General features: G+C 44.1%; 1 protein-coding gene across 27 annotated transcripts in view; it reads right to left on the bottom strand.

The window, feature by feature from the left end:
• Positions 1-25,326, bottom strand: part of PDE4DIP (phosphodiesterase 4D interacting protein) — a 176,731-nt gene that overhangs the window by 99,514 nt on the left and 51,891 nt on the right. For 17 of the 27 annotated variants that reach the window (XM_074318453.1, XM_019714221.2, XM_019714216.2 and 14 more), the window contains exon 4: positions 20,749-20,859. The exons of 5 other annotated variants lie outside the window; for them this stretch is intronic. In XM_074318453.1, coding sequence (XP_074174554.1) covers positions 20,749-20,859 — 111 coding nt within the window. Of the gene's footprint in view, positions 1-20,748; positions 21,040-21,069; positions 21,202-25,326 lie in introns of those variants that run through there. 5 more of the 27 variants (XR_012491576.1, XM_019714229.2, XM_074318457.1 and 2 more) reach the window with 2 other exon arrangements.

Raw genomic sequence — 25,326 nt, 5'->3', positions numbered from 1 at the left:
AGTATGTTATAAGCCCATTGAGAGGAAAGGTTGCTGAAACTGAGGCATACTAAGGAGAAAGAGTTGCCTGGGGTAACTCTGAGTCACTAGTAGGATTCTGAATACAGCTTAGAATTCCAGCCTCTCCTCCTCCCCGCAAAAGGGCCAAGCATTGTACTCCTGTGCCTACACTGAGACTCAGATATGAATTAAGACCTCCAGACTTTAAAATGGACATTTTAGAGAGAAGATTGAGCATGCACCAAGTATTAGATGGCATTAAGGAATTATTTTTAAGCTCTTTGGGTACAGTAATAATATGTGGTTATGTTTCAAAACAACGCCCTTTATCTGTCAGAGGTGCATTCTGATGTCTTTCCAGATACAGTTCTGGGATGGAAGGAGAGGGAGAAGACAGAGACAGCAGAATGTCAGTAATTACTGAAACCAGGGGACGGGTACATGGGTCCCCGGTATGTGGGACAGGTACGTGGGAGGTACTATTCTCTTTACCTTTGTGTATATTTGAAGATTTTCATAATGAAAAGTTAAAAGGGACATTTTCAGCATGGAAAGGTAAATGTCCACATTCTTTTTCTTCTTCTTTTTTTCATTTTTACTTCTGGAATGATCTAAACTAAGGCCACAGATAGGAAAGAACATTTGGTTCTCCATAGCAGCTCTCTTCCACCACCAGATTTGACATAAAACAGGGGTGTTGAGTTCATTTCCCAATAGAGAGGGATAAAGAAAATAAACCTGCCTCGAAGTACCTCTTCAACTTGGTGGTCTCAGAATACAACTGGGTCACAATCACAAGGAGGGAAAGGAGAAAGGCAGGAATAAACTAGACAAGATTCTGTTAAAGAGAGGACTCTGCACTTTCGTTAATTGTGCAGATTGAACTAATAAAAGCATTGTTGTCTCACTTCATCCCTCATCATCTTCCAGTCTCTTCAGCTCTCATGTTTCTTTTCTAGGCCTCTCTGATATCACTGAGGCAACGCCATAGCTACAAAACAGGGTAAAGTACCGAGTAGTTTCATAAAGGAGGTCTATCCGTCTTGACCAAGGGACGGGAGCTGCTCCCTGCACACTCCCTAGAAATACCTTTTAGTAACTTCCAAGTGAGTTTTTTTGTATACGAAGTTTCTTTCCACTCACCCAGGTTTAAAGCAAAAACAGAACCTAGTGGGTCTACCATTTGGCTCCGTCATTAACTAACTGTGTGACCTTAGACGAGTCACCCCCAAAGTTTAATGTTTGGACACAATTAAATTGAATCAGAGCCTCTCTCTCTTGCCCATAAGAATTATAATACTATCCTCATTGCTCATCTTGTAGGTTGATGTGAGATGCCTAAACAGATGGTGTTCAAATGCAAAACATTAATTCCTATTAAAGATAACACCACAGGCCACAAATGGCATCACTTGTGCTGAAGCCCATAATTTAATATCTGACCTAATTGCTGTTTCAGCCTCTCCTAGAAACATAATCTTAGTGAACCAGTCTGGAATTATTTTGGTCAACACCAGTGAGGTAGTCTGTCACAGGGGCCCACTCCATCCACCATATAAAGAAGAGGCAATCTGCATGAGAAAAACCCTTCCCCCCCCAAAAAAAAAAGGAGATGTCAGGGGTCTAAATATAATCCTTTTCTTTTGTTACTAGCTCCCTTGCCCCACCCTTCTTCCTATAAAAACCTTCCGTTTTGTACAACCCCTAGCAGCACCCTTCTAGCTTGTTAGATGGTTTGCTGCCAGATTCATGAATCACTTACTGAAGTCATTTAGATCCTCATATGTACCGGTGGAATTTCATTTTTTAACAGTCCTTAGACCCTAGGGTGGAGGAAAGGCTTTGTTCAGAGGTGTAATTTCTGCCTTCCGACAGATCCCAATTTCACTGCCTTCTACGAGGGCAATTAAGCCCCAAATTAGACACACAGGCTGCTCCAACAGGTGACAAGTGCCCTTGATTGCCAGAGAAAGGACAGCAGGGCAGTGTCCACAGCCTCTGTAACCAGAAGACTCTACAAGGCCAGGACACATCCCTGCCAGAGCCTGCTTTAGCGTTCAGTCCCCCAAAGAGATGGAAAACCACCAAGTGGAAAAGTTTCAGTTCATACAATACAAAATACAAGGTGCCACATCCAAATGGCAAAACTCTATTCAGGTCACTCCTTCACGCCCAACCCACATGAGCCCTTAGTAGGGGCCTGAAAACAATACCGTCCCCTTCCCAGCCTGGTTTACTTTGAGTGGACAAACAGACGGCCACATCTGAGCACCCACTGAGGCCAGGGGTGAGTTCTAAGGAGGTCAGGTGTTTGAAGAGACACAGCCAGGGAGCGGGGGAAGAGGGAGGGAGGGCGGAGAGAGAGAAAACTCACTGGGCAGAGCACAGGGTAACTGACTTGTGAGAGGGTAACATTTGTTTTTCTCATTTCTTTTTTTCATCTAATATTTACCAAGCACTTACTACTCTGGATGTGCAAGGTACTCCAATCAGTACTAGAAATGGCAACGCAGATATAATCACTGTCCTCAAGGAATTTACAGCCTATGGGCAATTAACATGATTATATTAGAGTGTGATAAACAGAAGGGACACAGAATCGGATCATATATGGACATGAACACAGGTGGCAGCTGTAAATAGCAGTAGACACAAAAATCAATGCAGGTCTATCCTGTAACTCCAGCTTCAGCCTCCAAAGAAACACTCCTAGACCCAACTCAAGGTACGTCCTACCTTGGGTTGTCCTACCTCTCATCTCCTCTAGTTTTTTAGGAGGTCAGGGATATAAATCTGAAACTACTGCACTGCAAAGGGAGATCAAGAATCTGGTACTTAGGACAGCAGTGTGATACCACGCAGTGTGGACTTTAGAACTAAGCTGGCCAGGGTTCAAATACTATGTAGCTCTCTCACATGCTATTAGGTTGAATCACAGGAAAGTACAGATAGTCAACCATTTTTCACAGTTTTGCATAGTTCGTCTTCTGTACTACAGGTAAATCACTCTACCTCAGTTTTAGTTCCATCAAGTGTTAATACCTACCTTTCAGGGATATTGCAAAAATGAAGTGAGAAGGCGTAATGAAAATCTCTGACATAGAGTATGTGTTCAATAGACATCAGTTTCCCCAAAGGTAGAAAGAGGCGTAAGAAGGAGAGAGAGCTATTTCTGGTCAACACTGAGTTGAGGAACCCAAGCAAAGAGATTAAAATGAAGTATCTTTGGATTTTGATGCGGGAAAAGTTGTGCATGTATGTGTATGTGTGGTTTGGGGGGGTGGGGGTGGGCGCCCAGGAGGTATATGGGAAATCTCTGTACCTTTTGCTCAGTTTTGCTGTGAACCTAAAACTACTCTAAAAAATAAGGTCTGTTAAAAATATGGGGGAAAATGTGGTGTCTTGGGCTTGTTTTACTTAGAGTCTGAGCTCAGAGGTCCCATATACACACGGCCTTGGGGATCACACTGCCACACTGTTCTCTGACTTAATAGTTCTCAGTGTGTCTCGAGCTGTTCAGCCCCTGTGGTCACTCTGTTAAATGTGGTTGAGTCCCAGAAGCCTCTGTTGATCTGGTCCGAGTGAGCTGGCAAGTGAGAAACCATATACATAAATATCAGTGATCTCAGTGCTTCTCTCCCCACCCCCCCACCCTCACCCCCCCTGCCCCCAGCACATTCCTTAGCAGGACCGATCTCTCTCTCTTGGCTGGAGCCTCTGGGTCCACAAATAGACCTGGCTGGGCTTAATTTAGCAAAGAGCAGGCCTCCTGTAAAAGCCGGGATGAGGCCGGAGCCCCTGCAATCCCCAGGCTACCTTGTGAGGAGACAGGGCCCCAGCCCCCCTGAAGGGGCTGGAAGGATGCTCAGAATGATTTGTTTCCCCCAGCTATTTAGGAAGGGGGGGCGGGGGGCATCCTGCACTTTCCTTGACTTCTCTTTGGGCTGCACGTATAGAACTGCAAAGGGAGTACAAATTTACTTTGCAGTTACAAAGTATAAAAACTAGGGGCAGCCGGATGGCTCAGTTGGCTGGAGTGCGAGCTCTCAACAAGGTTGCCGATTTGATTCCCGCATGGGATGGTGGGCTACGCCCCCTGCCATTAAAGAAAACGGCAACTGGACTTGGAGCTGAGCTGCGCCCTTCGCAAGTAGATTGAAGGACAACTACTTGACTTGGAGCTGATGGGCCCTGGAGAAACACACTGTTCCCCAGCATTCCCCAATAAAAAAATTTATTTTAAAGTATGAAAATTATATGAATTCTTCTACAGATAAATTGGTGCACAGGAGACTTATGGCCCACTCAAGATTTTTAAATTATCTGTACCATCTAACATGCTCTGACATCTGTCCCCAAATTCAGCTCACTGGCTTTGATCTCGTCTCCATAAGGGATACAGCTCCTGATTGGCGTCCTACAGAGTCCTGTGCAGTCACCACTCCCTTGGGAGCCTAGCTGTGCCTTGAAGCCAGGTCTTGTGATCAGGCCACTCTTCTGAAGCTAGGACAAGGGACAGCCCTTAGACTGTAGACTCTACACCTACACTGTCCAGGACGATGGCCACGAGCCACACGTAGCAATCGAACCTCTGAGATGTGACCAGTCCAAACTGAGATCTGCTGTAGGGACTTTAAAGAATTAGAACACACTGATTGCCAAGGCCAACCACAACAAAAGAATGCAAAATCTCCCTTTGTAAATATTGATTTCATGGTGACATAATATTTTAAATATATTACGCACATTCGCTTCACATAATTCTTCTTACTTTTCTTTCAATGTGGCCACGAGACAATTTTGAAATCTCATCTGTGGCTCCCATGATATTTCTGTTGAACAGTGCTGCTCTCTAAGATGTTAGGAAAAAGATATTCTGGCTCTAAGTGTATTACATGTCATGAAGACATGCTCTGACCTGCATCACCGTTTATCCTGCCGTATCAGAGTTTTATGGGGTTATGGCATTCATCAACCCACAAAAAACAGAAGTGACTCCAGCTCATTAGAAGTGAAGCAAAACTATTTAGGGAGTGGGACCACAGGACAGCGCAGACTGTGTTCAGACACTAACCTGTGTCAAGAGGGCAGGGACCCCCCCTTTATTTTCTCATCACTGTATCCCCCTGGCTAGCACAGTGTCCATACACAGAACATGATTATATCAAATGAATGGATGTCGGTCTAAATAAAAACATAGCGCATTCTTAATTCTCACTGTCAAGAATGTCCTCTTTCTTTTCTCCATTTGTTTGCTTCCTACTTCTGCCAACTCTTCTTGGAGCCATGGTCCAGTTCCAGGAAGAGATGGAGAGTCACCTGGAATGCTCCAAGGCACAGCTTCTGGGCCTCTCGGGTGGAAGAGATAGCAAAGGATGGAAAGGTGGTTTCCTCTTCCACCTTTTGCGTACAGATGAGCCTTACTTGCAACTTTTTGGGTGTTTGCAACCAATCAACACAAACTTTCTGAGTTTCTATTAGAGGCTCAACAATGTTGAAGATTATGTTGAAGGCTACAGAGGAAGTTTGAGAGTAATCCACCCCACGAAGTGTTTATAATCTTAAAGGAGGGATAAGAAATGTATACAACGGAAAGATAGTTGTCAGCCAGGGATTCAATAACATGTGTCAAATAATGTCTCTGAAATGTACTTGCTGGAAGAGCACAGAGAATGCTCTTCAGGCAGCTATGATGAGAAAACTCCCATCTGAGCAGCTGGGATCTGAGTTGAACTCAGAAACTTGAGGAGGGTTTGGATAAGCAGAGAAAAAGGATATAGGTATTCCAGGTGTGAACAAGATGTGTCAACAGGCAATTAGCACATGTGAGGGACAGTGACTCACTCCGGGAACATGTTTGAAAATACATAGGTAGTAAGAGAGTGAGCCCCTGACTAATTACTGTCCCATTTTTTTTCGTTCTCCTTTGCAACACGACCCCTTGACACAATCTGTCATACTCATTGACTCCAATTCTTCTCCACTCATTTTTTTGGTTAAAACTACTGCAATCAGGCTTTCGACTCCATCTATCCACTGAAATGAATCAAGATCACGAATGACATGTTGGTAAATCTAAAGGTCAGTCCTTAGTCATCACATTACTTGAGCTATTAGCAGCGTTTCCAAAGGTTGATCCCTCCCCTTTCCATGATACACTTTGTTTACTTGGCTTCCATGACTCCAGACTCTTGGCTTTCCCCCCACTTCACCAGTTGCACTTTTTCTGTTTCCTTTGCTGGTTCGTCCTCCTTTCCCCAAACTACTTACGTGAGAGTGCCCCAGAGCTAAGTGTTTGGCCCTTTTCTCTTCACCCTTGGTAGGTCTAACTCCCTCGGTGATCTTAGAGTCTCATGGCTTTAAATACCATGGATATGCTGACAACTCCCAAATTTATATCTCCAGCCCAACCCTTTATCCAAAACTTCGGGCTTATATACTGAACGTCTGACTTGGTATTACTACGGGAAAGTGTCCAACAAATATCTCAAACACAAAATATCCAAAATTGAACGCCCACGCTCCCCCCTCAAACCTGCTGTATACATGGCCTTCCCTATTTCATTTAGGGTAATTTGATCCTTTCAGGTGCTTAGACCAAAAACCTGGACTCTTCGTTGAGTTCTTTCTTTCTCTCACATTCCACATCCAATCCATCAGCAAAGCCTGTTGGCGCTACCTTCACCACTTCTTCCCACATCACCTGCTACTACCTGTGTGTGTCTGCTCACTATTGTGTCTTATGTGGATTACTGCAAGAGCTGCCTAATAGCCCCTCTGGCTTCTGCCCTCCCCTTTTACAGCCTACTCTCAATACCGTAACCACGGTGATCTTTTCAAAAGTCAGATAGGGCTGTCATTTGTTAGATCTCTCTTCTGCTCGACACCCTTCAATGGCTTCCCTTGTCAATCAGAGTAAAAGCCAAAGTCTATAAAATGATCTAGAGGGGCCGATCTGGTCTGCACCAGCCCCATGGGGCCTCATCTCCCAGAATTCTCACCCTTTCTCACGCTGCTTTAGCCTCCGTGGCTTTCCTGCTTTTTTCTCTGCCTGAAACGTTCTTCTCCCAGTTATATGTGTAGCTAACTTCCTCATTTCCTTCAAGGCATTGATTAAAAAGCATTGTCTATGGCATAGCCACTTTGGAAAACAGTTTGGCAGTATCTCATAAATTAAAATGTATGCTTATATATGACCTAACAATTCCACTACTGGGTATTTACCCAAGAGAAATAAAACAAAGACCTGTACATGACTATCTGTAGCAGTTTTATTCATAATAGCCAATCACTGGACACAACCCATATATTTATTAACAGGTGAATGGATAAACAAATTGCATTATATTCAGATGCCGGAATACTACTCAGCAATAAAAAGGAATGAGCAACTGACCCGAACAACATGGATAAACCTCAAAATCATTACACTAAGTGAAAGGAGCCAGACTCCAAAATCTATACTCCATTTGTATGAAAGTCTAAAATAAGCTATAGACAGAAAGCACATCAAAGGTTTTCTTCAGCCAGAAGTGTGAGAAGATTGCCAATGGGACATATGGCAACTTTCGGGGGTGATGGAAATGTTTCACACCTCACTTGTATGGTGGTGGTTTTATACACACACGCGCGCGCACACACACGAAGGTTGGATAATTAAGTTCAAGAACTTTGAGTAAGTTCACACTCTAACTCATCAAACTGTATACCTAATAATGTTGATTTGAATAAAATGATGAAAAGAAAAACAGACATGAAAAAAAGAAGTGCCAATGCAAACAACCAAGTACAGAAGGGGAGGCGCTGGGTCTAGAGACCAACCTGGGATACTTCAGGGCTATGAACGCTGGGAAGGAAACACCTAGGAATGAATCTCCCGCCATTGTTCAAGCTCATGTTTATTTACTTCCCATTCCATCCCACCTCTGTAAAAAAGTAGGGAAGTCATGAGGTAGACAGACTTGCACATGGGCTCACGGTGTTCAAGCCTTCGGGTAATTCCCTCCCCTTGAGTAGGGGCAGGATGTGTAACTTGCTTCTACCCAACAGAATATAACAAAGGTGATGGAACTCCTATCACCGTGTTACATTTTAAGACTGTCTTGCCAGCATACTTGCTCTAGACCCTCACCTCGCTGGCTTGATAAAGGCAGTGGCCATGTGGGAAAGTCACGTGGCAAGGAACAGTAGGTGTCCTCAAGGAACTGTGGGCAGCCTCTAGCCAACATCTAGCAAGAAGTTGGGACCCTTAGTCCTACCACCACAGGGAAATAAATTCTGCCAACAACTCGAGTGAGCTCAGAAGATTCTTCCCCAGTCAAGTCAGCCAGGCCAAATGAAACCCAAGCAGGAAACTCAGCTACGCTGTGCCTGGAACTGCGGGCCCACATAAACTATATATTTTAAAATCACTTTCTCAATGTGGCCTCCCCTGACTCCTATTTAATACTGCAATCTGTCCTCTACTCTTAAAACTTTCTGACCCGCTTAACCTGGTCTATGATTTTCTTTTTATTCCCCAGAGGACATGTCACTGTCAAATATTCTACACATTGGACATAATTATTTATAATGTTTATTGTTCAATATCTGTCTTCTCATGCTAGAATATCAATTCCCTGAGGATAGGAATGCTTATCTGTTTTGTTCATTGATATTTATTCCAACCACTTCCAATAGCACCTGGAATGTTGTAAGTGCTCAAAAAACATTTATAAATGAATGAGGCCTAATTCATGTCTAAAGTAGGATCAAACTATTCTTATTCTCAGCAGAGACAGAGCACAGCTAATCACTGTCTGTCACATACTGAGACTTCATGTACCTCAAATCTACTATTAGGTCACCTCTGAGTTTGTTCTTCTTCAAATTAAAATCCCAATTCTATTGCCCTTTGCTCATAAGCCTCATTTTCTCATTTTTATTTTGGTTTGAATACGTCCCAATTCCCTCTGTATTTCTAGAGTTCCGCAGCAGACTCAGCACAAGTTTGATAGGGCAGTGGACGTGGATACGCTTAGCCTGGTTTCCACCCCACATGGCCATCTGTACCTGTTTCACAAGTGAAAAACGAGGTCAGTGCCACCTTTTACTGCAGATACATCAGTGAGACAATGCCACCTCTTCCTGCCACAACCTGGGTGAAAGCTGCTATGAAAATAGATACCGTTTTACCAGAGCTCTTTCTTTTCTCTTTAGTCAGACCTTAGTACAATGCAGATTTATTCACTAAAAAAAACAACCACCCAAACAAAGCCATCATTTGCATTTGAAAGAGGGACCAACTTTAAATTCTAAAGAATGTTCCAAGGCCTTGCTTATTAACTGAAGAACCAGGCCATGTAGCTACTGGGAGACCAGTGCCCTCCCTGAGGCTACGAGTGGCCAAGGTGGCTCCGTGAAAATGGGGACAGGGCACCAACTTCATAGGACCAGCATGTGCTTGAGTTCAATACGCATAAAACGCAAATGTAGTGCCTGGCATGCAGCAACACTAAACGGATTTCCTCCTCCACAGAGTCTAAACGGGAAGCATTCAGCATTTATTTTCCATGTGTATGTGTGAACAAAGAGGAGGGAGAGAGGATATGGGACCAAGAAGGACAGAAAGAGCTGCCAGGTGGGGAGAAGACTGATACCAGAAGGTGGGACAAGACCTGGGTCTAGCAACTTCTGGAGAGAAATAGTTTGGAAGGGATAGAGGAGTCTGTAGCTGTTTTCCTCCCAACCATTTTTCTCCATCTTATATCAAGACCCTGGGGCACTGGTGACATACCCTGACACCTTGACGAAGTAGGGGAAACAGGAGAGGAAAGAGGAGAGAGAAATTAGGAAGCTGGGAGCTGGAGGCCAAGTCCGAGGTGGCATTTCAGCCCTTGTTGACATCACCACCTCTCCCTGTGGCAATTCAGGCACGCCCCTGTATGCGGTTCCTACATGACCAAGCTTTCCACCGCTGAAGGGAGCCCTCTGTTGAGGCTGCCAGGGGCCAGTTGCCACCATCATGACTATCTGAGTCCTCTGAGCCTCCAGATGGTTTGGCAGAAAGCTGGGTTTCTCCAGTCCCACAGTCTAGAAGGGATCAAAGAGGAAGAAGACTTAGAGCAGGGGCTGCCCCCCATCTCTGAGGGATCTGCTTCTCCGAGCCCCGGCGTCCACGCCCTCCATTTGATTTCTGTGCCAGGAGAGACCCTAGCATCCAGCTCTGGACTCAGGAGTTTCTGACTTCGGAGCAGAGTGATGACGACACCCACTGTCACCCATTGAGCTGTGCCAGGTGGACAGGACAAGGCTTATGTGAGCGCGGAGCACATACTCAGCTTGACTAGAGAGAATCTGAATAGGGAGGTCTGATGGAATACCCACGAGAGGGGCAGCCACCTGTGTGGCCTCAGAGAGAAATGCTGAGACCTGTCAAGAAAAAGTGACCTGGAAGGACTTCCGGTGCCAAGACTGTCCTTTAGCAGCTCCAGGTCATGGCTTTCATGCTGGCAGCCTCCCTCCACGTACACAGGGGGCTCAGAGGAGGGCGTGTGTGTGTAAAACAGTGGCCTTCCGCCCTTCATGGCTGCAGTACTTTGCATGATGGGAGATGAAATGCTGGCATTACAAGCAGCCAGTGCTTTTTGTTTATTCCCAACCCCTTCAAGCCAAGTTTCCAAATAACTGGGATGGTAACTGCCCAGTGTGGCCCAAAGTCCGTCCTAAAGTTGCTTGGCAAAATGCCATCTGACTACTAGCTCTGCTCGGAACAGCATGTACGAAGTTTGGTACTCCTTTTTTGGTGTGTGGGTGGATTAGCTGCTATTCAACACGATAGGGTGGGCTCCTTTCCAGTTTGCACCAGCCCCCAGTCTATGCCTCTCCATGGACAACGGAGCCTCATTTTGCTGTGAGGTTTGTGAAGTTGAACTTGCTTGGATGAGAGGGCAAAGGCCAGAGCAGGAAGCAGAGAAAAACAAAATGTTCACAGGGGCTTTTGGAAACATAAACGAAACTCCCGGGGAAGGCGTCTAGAGGCTGAGGAACTACACATCTTTTTGCGGCAGGCACAGGGTACGGAATCATTTTTCTATGAATGACTCTAGTTCCTGCTGTGTATAGGCTGTTCCAGCCCAGTAGCACAAAGGAGGAGAAAGTCGAAACTTCTGATAAGCATGTAAATCCCTTGATATTGTTGGAAACCAAGCAAGTCGTTGCAAGTGCCTGGACAAGTAGCGAGGGCTCCTGGATTCTAGTCCCAACTTGACCTTTAATTTGCTATGTGGCCTTAGGCAAGTTACTTTACTATTCTGGGTCTCTGTTTCTTTATCGTTAAAATAAAGGGTTTCTTCATGAGGAAAGGCTGAGTGAATGGTCTACAGGAACTCTCTACATTATTTTTGCAACTTTTCTGTTAAGTCTAACATTATTTTAACATAAAACGTTTTCTTAAAAAGTGAAGGGGTTCTATAGATTAACTGAGATCCTCTCTACCTCTACACTGTGATTCTGCGTTGTTATTTATCTCCCTTTCCAGTTGTCCAAATACATATCAAAGCAGAATTTTGCCCACTCCTCCTACCACATACAAGACGTTGATTGGCCCCAGCAGAAACCTATTTTCTGTTTTTAGCATCTCCTATACCTTAGGCAATGACTGAAGTCTCCCCAAACCCATTAGAAACACTCCATCCATACCCTCTCTGTTCCTGCCAACGAGTCAATTCATCAGGTAAGGAAAGGCTGCTTCTGCAGTCCCTGCTCCCAGAATCTCAGTTTCCCCCTAGCAACGTCAGCTACCAGGTCACAGGACTAAGGTTCCCTGACATTGGCTGGCGGTTTTAACGCCATCTCAGCTCTGCTGGCACCTCCCTTACGAGAAGGTATCAGAGGAGCGGGGAGACGGGGAGAAGGAAAGCAACTACCTGTGCTAGGGTGACAGTGTCCAGAGGCTGTTCAGAACCACAGAATTTCAGAGCCGGGAGGGAAATGAGTGGCCATCCCTGTCCAGCCCACTCATTTTATACATAAAGAACCAGAGGCCCAGAAAAAGGGACTTGGCTTAGCCAGGAACCTGGCTGTCTTCTTGATTCCTTTCCCTCCATCTTCCCATCCCAACCATCACCAAGTCCTACAGATATTTCACCTCCTAAATATTTCACAGATCGGTTCCCTCCCCTCTCTTCCTATTGCCACGGGCCCTCATTAGGCCCTCATCATCTCTTTAAAATTTTATTTTATTTTTTAGCTTTTTAAAAATACACTTTATTTTGTAGAGCGGTTTTAGGCTCACAGAAGTACAGAGGGCTCCCACTTACCCCGTCCTCACACACAGATAGCCTTCCCCAGGCCAACATCCCCACGAGTGGCACAGAGCAGCCATCGATGAACCTGCTGGACACAGGATTGTCACCCAAAGTCCACAGTTGACATTAGGGTTCATGCGAGGTGTTGTACATGCTACAGGCTTGGACACGTGTATAATGACACGTATCTACCATTCCAGTATCGTACAGAATAGTTTCACTGCCCTAAAATTTTTCTGTGCTCTGCTTATTCATCCCTCCCTCCCCGCCAACCCCTGGCAACTACTGATCTTCTTACTGTCTCCTGTCTGTCTGTCCTCCTGCCTTCCTGCCTTGTCTTCCTTCAGGCCATCTTCCCCACCGACCAGAAGGATCTAGATGCTCCCTGCTGTTTAAATGGCTCCTTTCCGTCCTTGGGATAAAGTCGACACTCTTTAAAATGGCACAAAGGATTATGTCCTGCATGCTCTAAACCTCATTCCATATGCCTACTACTTAATGTATCATCACAGAAATAATCTAATTCTGCACAGGAAGCATGTGGTTTCTTGCCTCGAGGCTTTTGTTTCTGGCGACAGCCCTTTTTTTCCACCCCACCGTCCACTGACTAACTCCCCTTGGAAGACAAAACTCAGGGGTCCTCTCCTCAGAGAATCCTCTGTAGATCTGCCTTCCATCTCTTCTCTTCAGTTGGGTTACAGAGGCCTCATCCGGGTTCCCTTACACCTTGTACACGTCTCTGCTTCTGCTTTTTACCACACTCTGTCACTTGTGTTTTACGCAGCTTTGAAGGCCCAACACCTAGTATAGTACTTGGAATATAGCAGGTACCGAATTCGTGTCTGTGAATGAATAAATGGGTTAATTCAAAGCTCTCCATCATCTGCCCCCTGCTTACCTTTTCAGTCTCATCTTACCACCAGCCATCACTGGCCCTCCAAGCCACACGCTCTAGCCACTCTGAACAACGTGAAGTGTGCAAAGCACACAGCCCTTTTTTATTCTTGCCTCTGGGCCATTGTATATGCTATTTCCTCTGTCTGAAGTGGTTTTCACCATTCCTTGTTGTGAGGGGATCTTTTAAGATACTTCACACACGTGGCAAGGAATTTCCTGGTGGATTTTTATCATTCTCCTTCATACTATAGAGCAATCTGTACATACCTCGATGGGAGCCCTTATTATGCCACTTTTATTTATTTATCTCTTTCTCCACCAGAATCTAGCATAGTAGCTGTCATACAGTAGGTAGTTAATAGTTGTCTGAACGCATGAATGCATGTGTGCAAACGTGAGTATGCAAATGGTCAAGGTGATAATGCAAAAAAGGCAATATTTGAGAAAGGAATCAACAATGCCTATTCTTTCAACTATATCACAGGAAGAAGTGGCTTTTTAATCAGTTCATGCAAAAGTATAAATTATGTAGACATAGTTAAGGGTATAATTGAAAGTGAATTAGAATTAAGTCAGGCTCCAGAATTTAGTTTTAGATTTGTTTCCTAGTGACTGGAAGAAAAGGTCTTAAGTATTCAAAGGAAAAATTTTCTTCTTTCCAACAGGCAAGTATTATGGCTTTTAATTAAAAGCTCTTTTAAAAGGAGAAAAGTTACGTTAAGCAAAAAACAAAAAAACACAGTTGTTTTGGTCAAAGGTTCCACAATTTTTTAAAAAGTAACTATGACAGATATAGGAAAGTTGTTTTAAATATTTTTTATTGTGGTATAATATATATAACATAAAATTTACCATTTTAATCATTTTTAACTATGCAGTTCAGTGGCATTAAGTAAATCCATACTGATGTGCTATCCATCACCAGATGCTTTTCCCCAACTGACCATATCCATTAAGTAATAGCGTCCCATCCTGCCCACCGTCCTCCCTACCCCCGCAATTCCAGAGCCCCCGCAACAACCATTCCAATCTTTGTCTCTAGGAATTTGACTCCTCTAGGTACCTCATATAATTGGAACCATATAATATTTGTCCTTTTGTGACTGGTTTATTTCACTTAGCATAATGTACTCAAAGTTCATACGTGTTATAATATGTGTCAGAATTTCCTTCCTTTCTAAGGCTGAATAATATTCCACTATATGTGTATACCATATCTTGTTTATCCATTCCTCTATCAATGGACACTTAGGTTGCTTCTACCCTTGGTTACTGTGAATAATGCTACTATGGACATGAGTGTACAAATATCTGTTCAAGTCCCTGTTTTTAGTTCTTTTGGGTATATACCCAGAAGTGGAATTGCTGGATCATATAATAATAATTCTATGTTTAGTTTTTTGAGGAATCATCATGCCATTTTCACAGTGGCTACACCAGTCTACATTCCCAACTAGCTACACACAGAGTTTCCAGTTTCTCCACATCCTGGTCAACGCATATTATTTTCTTCTTTGTTTGTTTGTTACGTTTTGTTTTTATAAGGGCCATCCTTGTAGCTATGAAGTTTAAACTTTTTTTTAACAAGAACAAAAAGAGTGGTTACAACAATTTAATGAATGGCGTTTCCCTACTTACTTTCTACTTCCGCTCCGGGAAAGAAGTGGCAGTGGACAAGTATGTCTTCACTGACCTCAGAAAGCTGAGAATGAGGAGTCAGCATACACAGTGCACAGACCTGGACACACACAGACTACGTGCACACCAAGCTTCCAGAGACTTGTTTCAAAATAGCTTGGCCAGAGTAGTTTTTATTTCTCTCTCTTTATATTTCTCCCTCCCTGATTATGTACATTATAAAGTTCATGTAAGTAAAACATAGGGGACAAAAACCTTAGCAGCTAACGAAACAAGGCATCCAAGTGTAAAAGGAAAACAAAGTCAACTCTGTTTAATATAACAAGAAAACCATTCACCCTGCAACAGCAACTGCAACCATCACTTTGGACCACAATCTGAGAAGCACATACTTTCTAGTATGCGTCTCCAGGTATGCGGGCTACTAATAATCCTTTACATTTATTTAACATCTAACACATTAAAACATGTGTACTTATGGGGAGAAGAACAGAACAGGAATTCATGCCTCTATCTGAGGAAACTAAGATTCAAGGAAATTATGGACGAGGCCAAGTGTAGCTAGGAAAAGGTGGATTCAGAATTCAGTTTTCCCTATTGAGCCCAAAACGTACATCCTTGCATTTTGATATCCCTCTAAGATACTCATCTTTCTGTAATAGTCTTCTCTTGGTTCAGGTCAGGTCCCTAAATCCTATAGCCTGATGGAGTCCATTGGGATGTCACTGCACTTTTGGGTGTTTGGCCCCATATGCTCGCATGGATGCTGTTACCCATCATATTGCCCAAAGCCTAAAGAAATCAGGCTAGGACTAAAGAAAATCAGTCAGTGAGCCTAAAAGAAATTTAGCAAAGAGAGTAGATCTTAAAAGTTCTCATCACAAGAAAAAAAATTTTTTGTGTGACTACATGTGGTTACCGTGGTAACCACTGCTCAATATACACATGCATCAAATTATTATGTTGTACCCCCGAAACTAACATAACATTATGTCAATTACACCTCCATTAACAAAAGAGATAGGTCTTAAAAAACAAATAAATACAATAAACTGAGTTTAGAGCCAGACCAAGGACATCACAAAGAATTAAATCAAGATGATAAAAAATTTTAAATTATAACCAACCACAGTCATAATAATAATTTTTACAATATCCACTTCAGCTCAGAGAAGTGTCCAAGTTAACACAGGTAGCAAGTGGGAAAACCAAGATTCTGTATCGGGTTTGTCCGGTTCATGATTCTTAGCTACTAGGCTCTGTGATAGCTGAGTAGCAGAAATGATGAAAATTTGGTAGGCAAGTAAAGTCAGTAGGCTGTTTATTATGGTTTTAAAAACCTAGCTGCAAAACAAACAAACAAAACCCTTAGCTGCATAAACATGCTATGTATAAACTTCAAAGTCTGCTCAGGAAAAATATCATTCAATCCCAAAGATGAGAAACCACAGCTCAGAGAAGTCAGGCAATAAGGGTCAAAAAACAACACAGCACAATTCTTATCGACAGTCAAATCCACTTTAACCTTCCAACATCAATTATGTCATATTCAAGCATGGACTGTATCTGGTCCAGGATGACAATGTCCAGTTTCTCCTGGTGCCTTTATCATTGGATCTGGCCCTGTCAGCCTTGGTTAATGATAAATTCGCACAAGTTTAACAAGTAAGTCGTCATCATAAGGCAAAACCACAGTGGATGGTGTCCTGTTTGGGGACTGGGTGTTTACCACACAGCAGCGGATTTCATAAATTCCAGGGTTGGACGTATTCCTAGTGGTGGCACACTCAGCTATAATGAGAAGACGCAGGATTAGATAACCAGCAGCAACGAGGAAATCAGCCAAGTTGCCACCCAGAAATTATTTACCAGAGCAGCTGCCGTTCAGAAATGAGAACAAGCCACTCTCCCTACGAGTGGGCCATACTCAGCTGTGGACCACTCACAGTATTTCCTCACGTTGCTCCAGCATCAAGAGCTAGCTGTCTGTACTGCAATGGTTTCTCCTTTCCTTGCTTTCTAAGTTCAAAATTGCCTTTCCCAAAAACTGAACCTACAATTAATATTTGCTACCAAGAGGGGGCAGTGGTACCTAATCAGGTAGGTATATGCCCCAGGAGTCGGTATAACATGGTGTGACATAGACCATGGTATGTTTTTCTTTGCTGAGGAAAAGCAGCCTGTGTGTGTGCGTGTGTGTGTGTGTGTGTGTGTGTGTGTGTGAGTGTTTAACTGTTTACAGGAATTGATGCTTAAAGGATAGTTTCAATGCTCAACAGAAAAGTAGCCAGTCTTACACAACCAATTTCTATGTATAATTTAATATTATTTTATTAGTCCCTGGCTAGCATGAGTCTTAAGGTTATTTCTGAGTTCTCTGAACAGCTTGAAAGAGAGAACCCTTTAACTCTCCTTTTATGTACTTGCTTTGAGGTTGATACTTCTAGGTTTTTATATAACTCTTAACTCTTACAATTTCTCTTACAAATAATTAAAATCCTTGTTAGCTTCCTTTATAATTAAGGATTGTATCTATTTCAGTCCCTCCCTCAATGAACTACATACAGGAGGACTTGCCACTTGGAAAGACAGAACCCTCTCTCCTGTCCTTTTCTCCTAAAGTTTCCCATATTTCCCTTCCCTGCAGTCATCACGGCAAAAAGCAGGATTGTCTCTCCTTATGACAGTGATTTTTCACTCCTAAGTACAAATATCTCAACAAAATCTGCAGTAGCAAAACATACGTAAAATGATCAAATAATTACTATTCACAACAGACTTACATTATGTATGTTTCACAAACGCTGGTTTTATTTAAGAGAATCATGCATACAGCACCCCAATCGTTGCAGATCGTAACTCTGTTGGGTGTGATTTAATGCTTTTACTATATTTAAAGAAGTCTCCTTCCAATGCTAAAGAAATATGAGCTAAGTTTGGTCACAGGACGGGACTCTAAATTCCCATCGGACTCACTTGGCCCACCCTGTGATGTATCACGTGTCACCCTTGATGTCTCTTCACCAACATGGCTGTTGTTTAATTGTCCTAATCTTGGGGAATCATGATGTAACAAGGATGAACGTAAGACACTGTCGGGGCCCCAAATATCCCATGATGGCACATCAGTTACTTGAATTAAAGTTACTTAACAAGCAGCCAGTGCCAAAAGGGCACCTTAAAACCCTCCTTTGTCTCACTGAGTGCAGGAAATAAACCTCCCCTGTGAAAGGTGTGTTCCCCACACCTGGGAGACACCCCTGATCGATCGAGTTCAACAACTCAAAGCTGAAAAAGTCTGTATGAACAAATCTTGTTGCCTCTTCTCTAATGTACTACTTTGTTTAAATTCCCCATTAATGAATACCCGAACCTTGCTTAGATTCCTTTCTAATGAGCGCCCACTTTCTTTGTCCTGTCAATTTCTCACAAATGTATTGTTTGTCTAAAAAGTATGAAAAGGTGTCTGTCTGGTTCGATCATTTCTTTGAGCCTCCCTCCTTATGATCTGAGCATCATGTGATTCTCTCGCACACCTGTATTAAATTGGTTCTTCTCCTGTTACGCTAGTCTTGTGTCAATTTCATTGTGTTATTATTAGTCTCGCCATAAGCACCAAAGAAGCAGGGCGGGGTGGGGATTCTTTCCCTCCCTGACAACACATTCATGGAAATATCTGTGGATGAGATTAAAAGAGCCAAACCTCATCCTCATTTTTAAATATCATAGTAACTACTACTACTAGTAGGCATATAACTACTACCCCCTCATATATATATGAAACTATGACATTTAATAAAGTGCTTTGCTGTAAGTCTTATTTAATCTTTATGGCGGCTATTTATTCATAACCCTCAACAAATGATTTTCAGTGCCGATGGTGTATGTATTATTCTTGATGCCAGTTCTCTAGAGGCTGGAACAAGCTCAGAGAGGGTAATGTAGTTGCCCAGGTGCCCTGGTTGTCCAGGGCTCCGACGTGGTGGTTTTATAATCCGGTGTCCTTCCATCAAAACAAAACTGCCCTGATTTCTATCAGTCCCTCATCACTACATGGTGTGATAAATTCATTTCAACTACGATGTTAATGATTAATAATGGATGTATGTGTTCTGCTTCTCAAAATAAGAACATGTGAACTGACGCCTTTAGTGTTTCCCAAATCATAGCCAAATGGGATGCGTAATGTGACAGGTGGATTAAACAAAGACTTGGTGAGAAGGGAAAGGAAGGGACACAGTGGTTTGAGATCCCTCAAGTCATATGGTGCCAGTTGCGGGCCGGAGTGTCCTGCACTTAACAGTAGGAAGATATAGGGCCATGTCTACTTCCTCTATGGGACTAATGACAATATTGGTCTAACAAATAGGTTGTCGCCTCTGTATATGACAGTGTCCTGTGGCCACTCTTCCCCGCCTTCACATAGCTCCTAGAACCTTAACCGCAATTCTTCTGGAAGTGGTGCCCTCTCATACCATGCCTAAAATGGTCCCTAAAGACTGTCTCTTTAGCTACTGAAGAGCAGACCATGAGACCAATGATTCAAGCTGAAAAAAATCCTTTTCCTGGAATTACCTAACTGCCCCTACCTTTTGTCTTGCTTTGGGGACAGTTAATGGGAAAAGACCCTCCCTCTGCTCAGTGAACAAATTCATTCACTATTTCTACCCTGAGGTAAATACAGCCACTCAACCCCTTCCCCCACCAGCTGTCTCATGATTACCAACCCTCACTTGGCAATATCCTCCTTGACCCCTGGCAGCCCCATTGAGGCACATCACTATTTAGTCACATAAAAGACGAAAGGTGAGGCTGGACCAGTTTCAGGAAAATTCTGGTTAAAACATGGAAATCCAGGAAAGACGGAAAGTAGGGCTAAACGCCCCAAATTCAGCTGTCCACATTAGTGGAATTTACCAAATAATCATCTGGGTTTCACAGACACCAGTTACTCCTCTGATTCAGCAGCCTGTAATGCTTCCCAGCCTTCTCCACAGGGCAGGGCACATAGAGAATGACAACATTTGTATGGTCTTGGTGTAAACAGCTGGAGATCTACTCTCTGATAAAGTCAGAGGTGACCGGCTGCAGGTGACTCAGCTCACTTCAGTGCTTGCCCAGACACTAAGAGGACGGAGGAAACCAACACTGTGGTAACCAGTTAGGACGCTTAATCCTTGGAACCCATAGCCTCACGTCCTCTTACCAAGATGCCGTCTCATCTCACCCTCTACTCGGCCAATTCCCTCCGTCTTTCTTCCCCATCCCAACCGCTCAGCCCTCAATCAGAACAACCCTCCCTTTCAGGGAAGCCCCCGTCTCCCTCCTCATCCGGCCGCCGCTCTATCAGTATCCTTTCCTTGGTTCTACCGTGAATATTCCGAAGATTGAAAACGCCTACGATTCTTGTCTTGAAAGCTCATTTGCAAAATCATCTTCAAAACCAAACATGAATTTCTCAGGGAACAGAAGTACCCTCAGCCGCTGCCCTTTTCCCCACAGTATCGTTTGGTGCCCCCATCGAGCTAGCGCTCCAAGGGGCCCTTCTCGGAATGCGTGACCTGGGAAACTACCTGCTCCAGGGTCACCTCTGAGGCTTGTTTTAAAATGCAAATTTCCAAGCTCGCCCTCCCGTCACTAAATCACAATCACTGTGTGTGTGGGGGCAGGTAACGGGGGGAGGGGGCAGAATCCACATTTGAAACCAGCTCCCACGGCGATTCCGCAGCTCCACACCGGAGTTACAGAGAAGGGAAGTAGAAAACAGGCAGAAGAGAGGTGACCCCGCGTGTGTGAGGTGCCACCGCGTGGGAGGTGAGCGGCCCGGCCGGGATCCCCGCTCCCCGGCCCGTCCCCGCGGCGCGAGCTGGGAGGAGCCAGGCCCGCGCGGGGCCGCCCCCAGCCCCGGCCCTCGGCGCGCACTCACCCGCTTGTAGACGTCCTCCCGGCTGGCCTCGTACTTCTCCTGCATACGCTCCTCCAGGAAGTAGATGCGCAGCTTGAGGCTGAAGTTCTCCTTCTTCAGGTCATTGAGATGCTGGGACAGAGTGCGGTATCCATTAGACATGGTGGGCAACCCATGGGGAGGAGCATGCCCAGGCACCCCTGCACCCCAAGAATGCGGTACCCCTGCACCGCGGCATAAAGGCTACGGCGACATGGCCCCGGTGGCTGGCGCTCTCTCGGGGCCTTGGGGACTAGGCTCGCGGCTCTGGGTGCTGGAGCCCGGCGCGCTTTCCTTTTTTACCTCCAGGAGATATTTGTGGAATCCCTGACAGGGGAACACGCTGCGCGAACTCAGACACAAGTGGTGTAACCTGACTCCGGGCCAGGACTCCAGGCTGTCACCCTCCCAGAGCCTCCCGGGCCCCACAGCACGCAGTTAGCAACTTCTCGGAAAAGAGGGGGGAGTGACCCCACGAAGCTTCCAGGAAATGGGGAATGGGAGTAATTCCATGCGATGGTGGGGTTACTAAAAGGAGAAGGAAATGCAGGGGCGTGGGGTGTGAGTGGGTATTTAACCTCCCGGTGGCTGATTTGAACAATAAAACCCAAAGGAGTGTGGCCAGAAGCAAGACACAAGGTTGATACGAGAAGGGCTCGTGCCCACAAGATAGTGACCCCAGGCCAAATAGCCCCTTCCTTTCTGCCAGTTGCCAGTCTTAAAGACCTGCCAACCAGAGGGGTCCCTAATTTCCTTTGATGATCCAGAAACTCGCTTCTAATCAGTTCCTTCCCAGTTTTCCTCCCTAGACTTTTAGGTCACTGAGGCACTTTAAATAAATAGCTTTTATTACCGGTGAACCTCCCTCCATATACACCAGAGCCACCCCCACGAAAGAAGGAATCTTCTAGTTCAGTGGAAATTTTGCAAACTCTGTTTACCAGTTACACAAGCTCACAAAAAGGCAGGGTCAAAGGTTTAGGGTCAAAGGCTCCTCCCCACCAGGGATGAGGGAACGAGAGGGTGGGTGGGGAGGAGGGGGGCGTCAGCCTGGAGCCCAGAGATTTCAGGCGGTCACTGGTTCTTAACTCAGGCACCTGCCAAGTGGGGCCAGGCACTCATCACCAGATCCTGCCCGTGAAGCAATTTAAGATCCTTGAGTGACAGCTGCAACATTAGCAGGAAGTGTTATTTATACCACATCACATGGGACATTGAAGGTGACTGGGCACCACACAGATACCAAACACAGGTTCTTGGTTGCAGTAATATTAGCTTGAGGAAAAAAAAATCAATATTAACATCCCAAGTACAGACAACTAAAAAGTTTATAGTACTCACTTCCTCCCCAACCTGCCTGCTCTCTTCACTCTTCTCTTTCTTCACTCTTCATAATAATTCCATCACCTGAGTCTCCACCAGGTAGTACATTAGGTGTACTACCTAACGGTAGTTAGGTACACACAGATAAAACAGTCTCAACCCTCAAAGAGCTGGGTACCTACATACATATAGGTATGTGTATTACGTGACAATCCTGTTAGTCACGCTTCTTACGTTTCATACTGCAATCCAGTGCACACACACAAATGAAATAAAAGTTTCACAAAGGAATGGTGCCATCACTATGTGTGAGGCATTCTGATGTTATCTATTCGATTTCTCTCTCTGAGAGTGACGCACTGAATTGATTTCATCCTAATGTTTGAAAAACATTGACTCTATGGGAACCCGGAAGACTGTCGTGATTCATTCTTACTGGGACAACGAGAGAAAACTTCGCTAGGCCTTGGACTTGGACTTTGCTTTGACAGACAGAAAAAGTCTGGATGAATAAGGCGGCCCTGGGAAGGCATAATTAGAATGGAGCATTCTCTCGAATAGATTTGAATTGTAAGTAGTCAACACATTTCTTATCACAGACCGTTGACAAGTTATGACAAAATATTCTCATTAAAAAATGTAGATATTTAAAATTCATTTTCGCAAAATCTGTGCTCTTAGAATAAATGGATGTCATTTAGGCTTAGCGTGAGGAAGAGAAAAGACTAAATTAAAACTCAAGAAGATCCTCTTCTGGACCCAGCTCTGTTACTAAATAGCTGTATGACCTTGGTAGTACACTTCTCCAGAGGCCTAACTGCCCTCATTTTTAAAAAGTGGAAACGAGGTGATTTTTAAGGCCCTTTCCTGGTCTAAGCTCCTAGAGGCATAACCTGGTTATTATCACCTCCATTTTGCACAGAGGGAACCAGGATCCCAGCTTCAAGATTAGTGTTTGCTAATGTTTTTGATGTCCACTTGGATTCTTTTATCAAGTGAGATAATTTAATGAAAGTTTTATGAAAAGTAAAATTGTATGAGATTGAAGGGTATTCTTATCCAACCCAGATATTTCTTTCTGCACATTAATGCCTATTTCCTCTTATGCTCGGTGAGTCCTTATTCTTCTATCCCTCTGACCCCTTTTCTGTATCTTTTCTGCTCCTTAAAATGAGTATTTAAATGATGGTTAGTCCTTAGCCTTTTTTTCCCTCTTCATACTCTCTCCTTTTGAGATTGTATCCATGTTTAGGGCTATCACTTTTGCCTCGCAAACAACCCCCAAATCTCCAACCTAGTCTTTACCCAAGATCTAGCCCTACATATCCAACCCTCTACTAGAGAGTTCAACTTAGGTGTCCCATTGTCACAACAAACTCCATAGCAAAAACTTTTGCAACAGTCTGTCACGCCTGCCAGAATTCCTTCCAGCCACCTGTTCTCCATATTATAGCTAAGATAATGTTTTCAAAACTCACATCTTACCCTGTCATCTCTCTTCCCTAAAACCCTTCACAGGCATCTCATCACTCTTAGAAACAAAGGAAAACCCCATCACATCCCCTCAAGACACCCTGCCTCTTTATTCAAGTCCTACATAGTTTGAATCCCACCCAAACAAAGCATTCCCTCCTATGCCAGCCTGGACAGAGTATTTTCCTCTTTTGAACTCCTAAGGCAAATATTAGCATTTTGTAAGTGTTCAGATGCTGCCTCATGATATTGCTTTTCTGCTGTCTTGACGGGTTTTTTTACACCTTTTAGGGCTATTTAACTTGTCGTGTGTTTATGTCTTTCCAACTAGTCCGTAAACTGCCAAGGAAAGGGTGAAGGATTTAGATGTCTTGCTATGCTCCTTCCGGTCCCACAACAACCAAGAAAACCTCTTCAGTCACATTCATTCCACCCAGCAGTCGCAGCTTGTTTACCCATCTCAGCCAGACTAGAGTGTTTTGAGGGCTGGCAAGGTGGATTTTGTGCCTTTGTGTTTTCAGTGCATAGTATTTAGGAAGCACTCCCTAAATATTTGTTGAATGAATGAGCAGATAAGGATTCCGCATGTATTTCATGTCTTTGTTGAGTTGTTAAATATAGGCTAGCTTGCTTAGATTGTTCTCACAACTTTTCCATGATATAGAAAGGTTCCTTCCAATACTTGTAAAGAAACTACATTTGCTAGAATGGTTACTGAAGAAAATGATTATTTGTTCACCTAACTTCATTTGCCCATCTTGACCTTTTTGCCGAACTCTAGTCTGTATCTCACTTCCTAGGAGACATCTCCGCTTGAATAGAGACGTCTCCGACTTACGACATCTAAAACTGAACTGCTCACCTTCCTTCTACATATGTTCCTTCCTCACCGGACACCACTTCCATTTGTAACAACTCAATACTTGCAGTTGTTTGGACTAAAACCTCTGAGTTATCCTCGTCTCTTTTTTCTCATACACAGCACCTCATCTGTCTGTAAATCGTATTACTTCTACTTTCGATATATATATATGTCCATGTATATATACAACCCATCCCCCACCAATGCCACTGGCACCTGTACCCCTCTGGACCCAGATAGGATGATCTGTCCCCTAAATTACTTGACTAGCCCCCCTAACCCGTCTCCCTGTTCCCACCCTTGACCCGTTATCGTCCATTCCCAGCCCAGCAGCCACCGTGACCCTTTCAAAATGTGTCCAATTGCTCCTCTGCTGGAAACCCCCTCAGGCTCGCATTTAATTGAAAGTGAAAGGCTCGGCCATCTCCCTAGTGCCTAAGTCTCAAAGCCCTAAATAATCTCGTGCCTCTTTCCTCCCCGTCTTTTACTTACTTTTTCCTACAACTCTCCCCCTGCACATTCTGCTCCAGTCACACTGTTTCTCTTTTCCATTCCTCAAAACCAGTAAGCATCCTCCCTCCTCCGGGCCTCTGAGTTTGTTCATCCTTCTGCATGGCACACTCTTTCTCTAGACTCTTAATACTGTAACTCAGTCTATGCCTCACCCCAGCCCTTCATATCTCCCTTCATTGTTTTTTTTATTCCGCAGCACTCTCATCGTCTAAAATATTATACTTATTTATTTTGTTTCTTGTCTGTCTCTGCCTACTAGAATATCCACTCCAGGAATTTTGCCTGTTTTGTTCACTCCTGTACCACCAGTACCAAGAATGGTGCCTGGTACATAGTAGTTGCTCAATAAATACTTGCCGGGTGAATAATTAACCTACTGACTTCGACCT

This window comes from Rhinolophus sinicus, linkage group LG14 (assembly GCF_036562045.2).
Source record: "Rhinolophus sinicus isolate RSC01 linkage group LG14, ASM3656204v1, whole genome shotgun sequence".
In the NCBI taxonomy this organism is placed as follows: Eukaryota; Metazoa; Chordata; class Mammalia; order Chiroptera; family Rhinolophidae; genus Rhinolophus; species Rhinolophus sinicus.
This window is presented reverse-complemented; position numbering and strand designations above follow the sequence as displayed.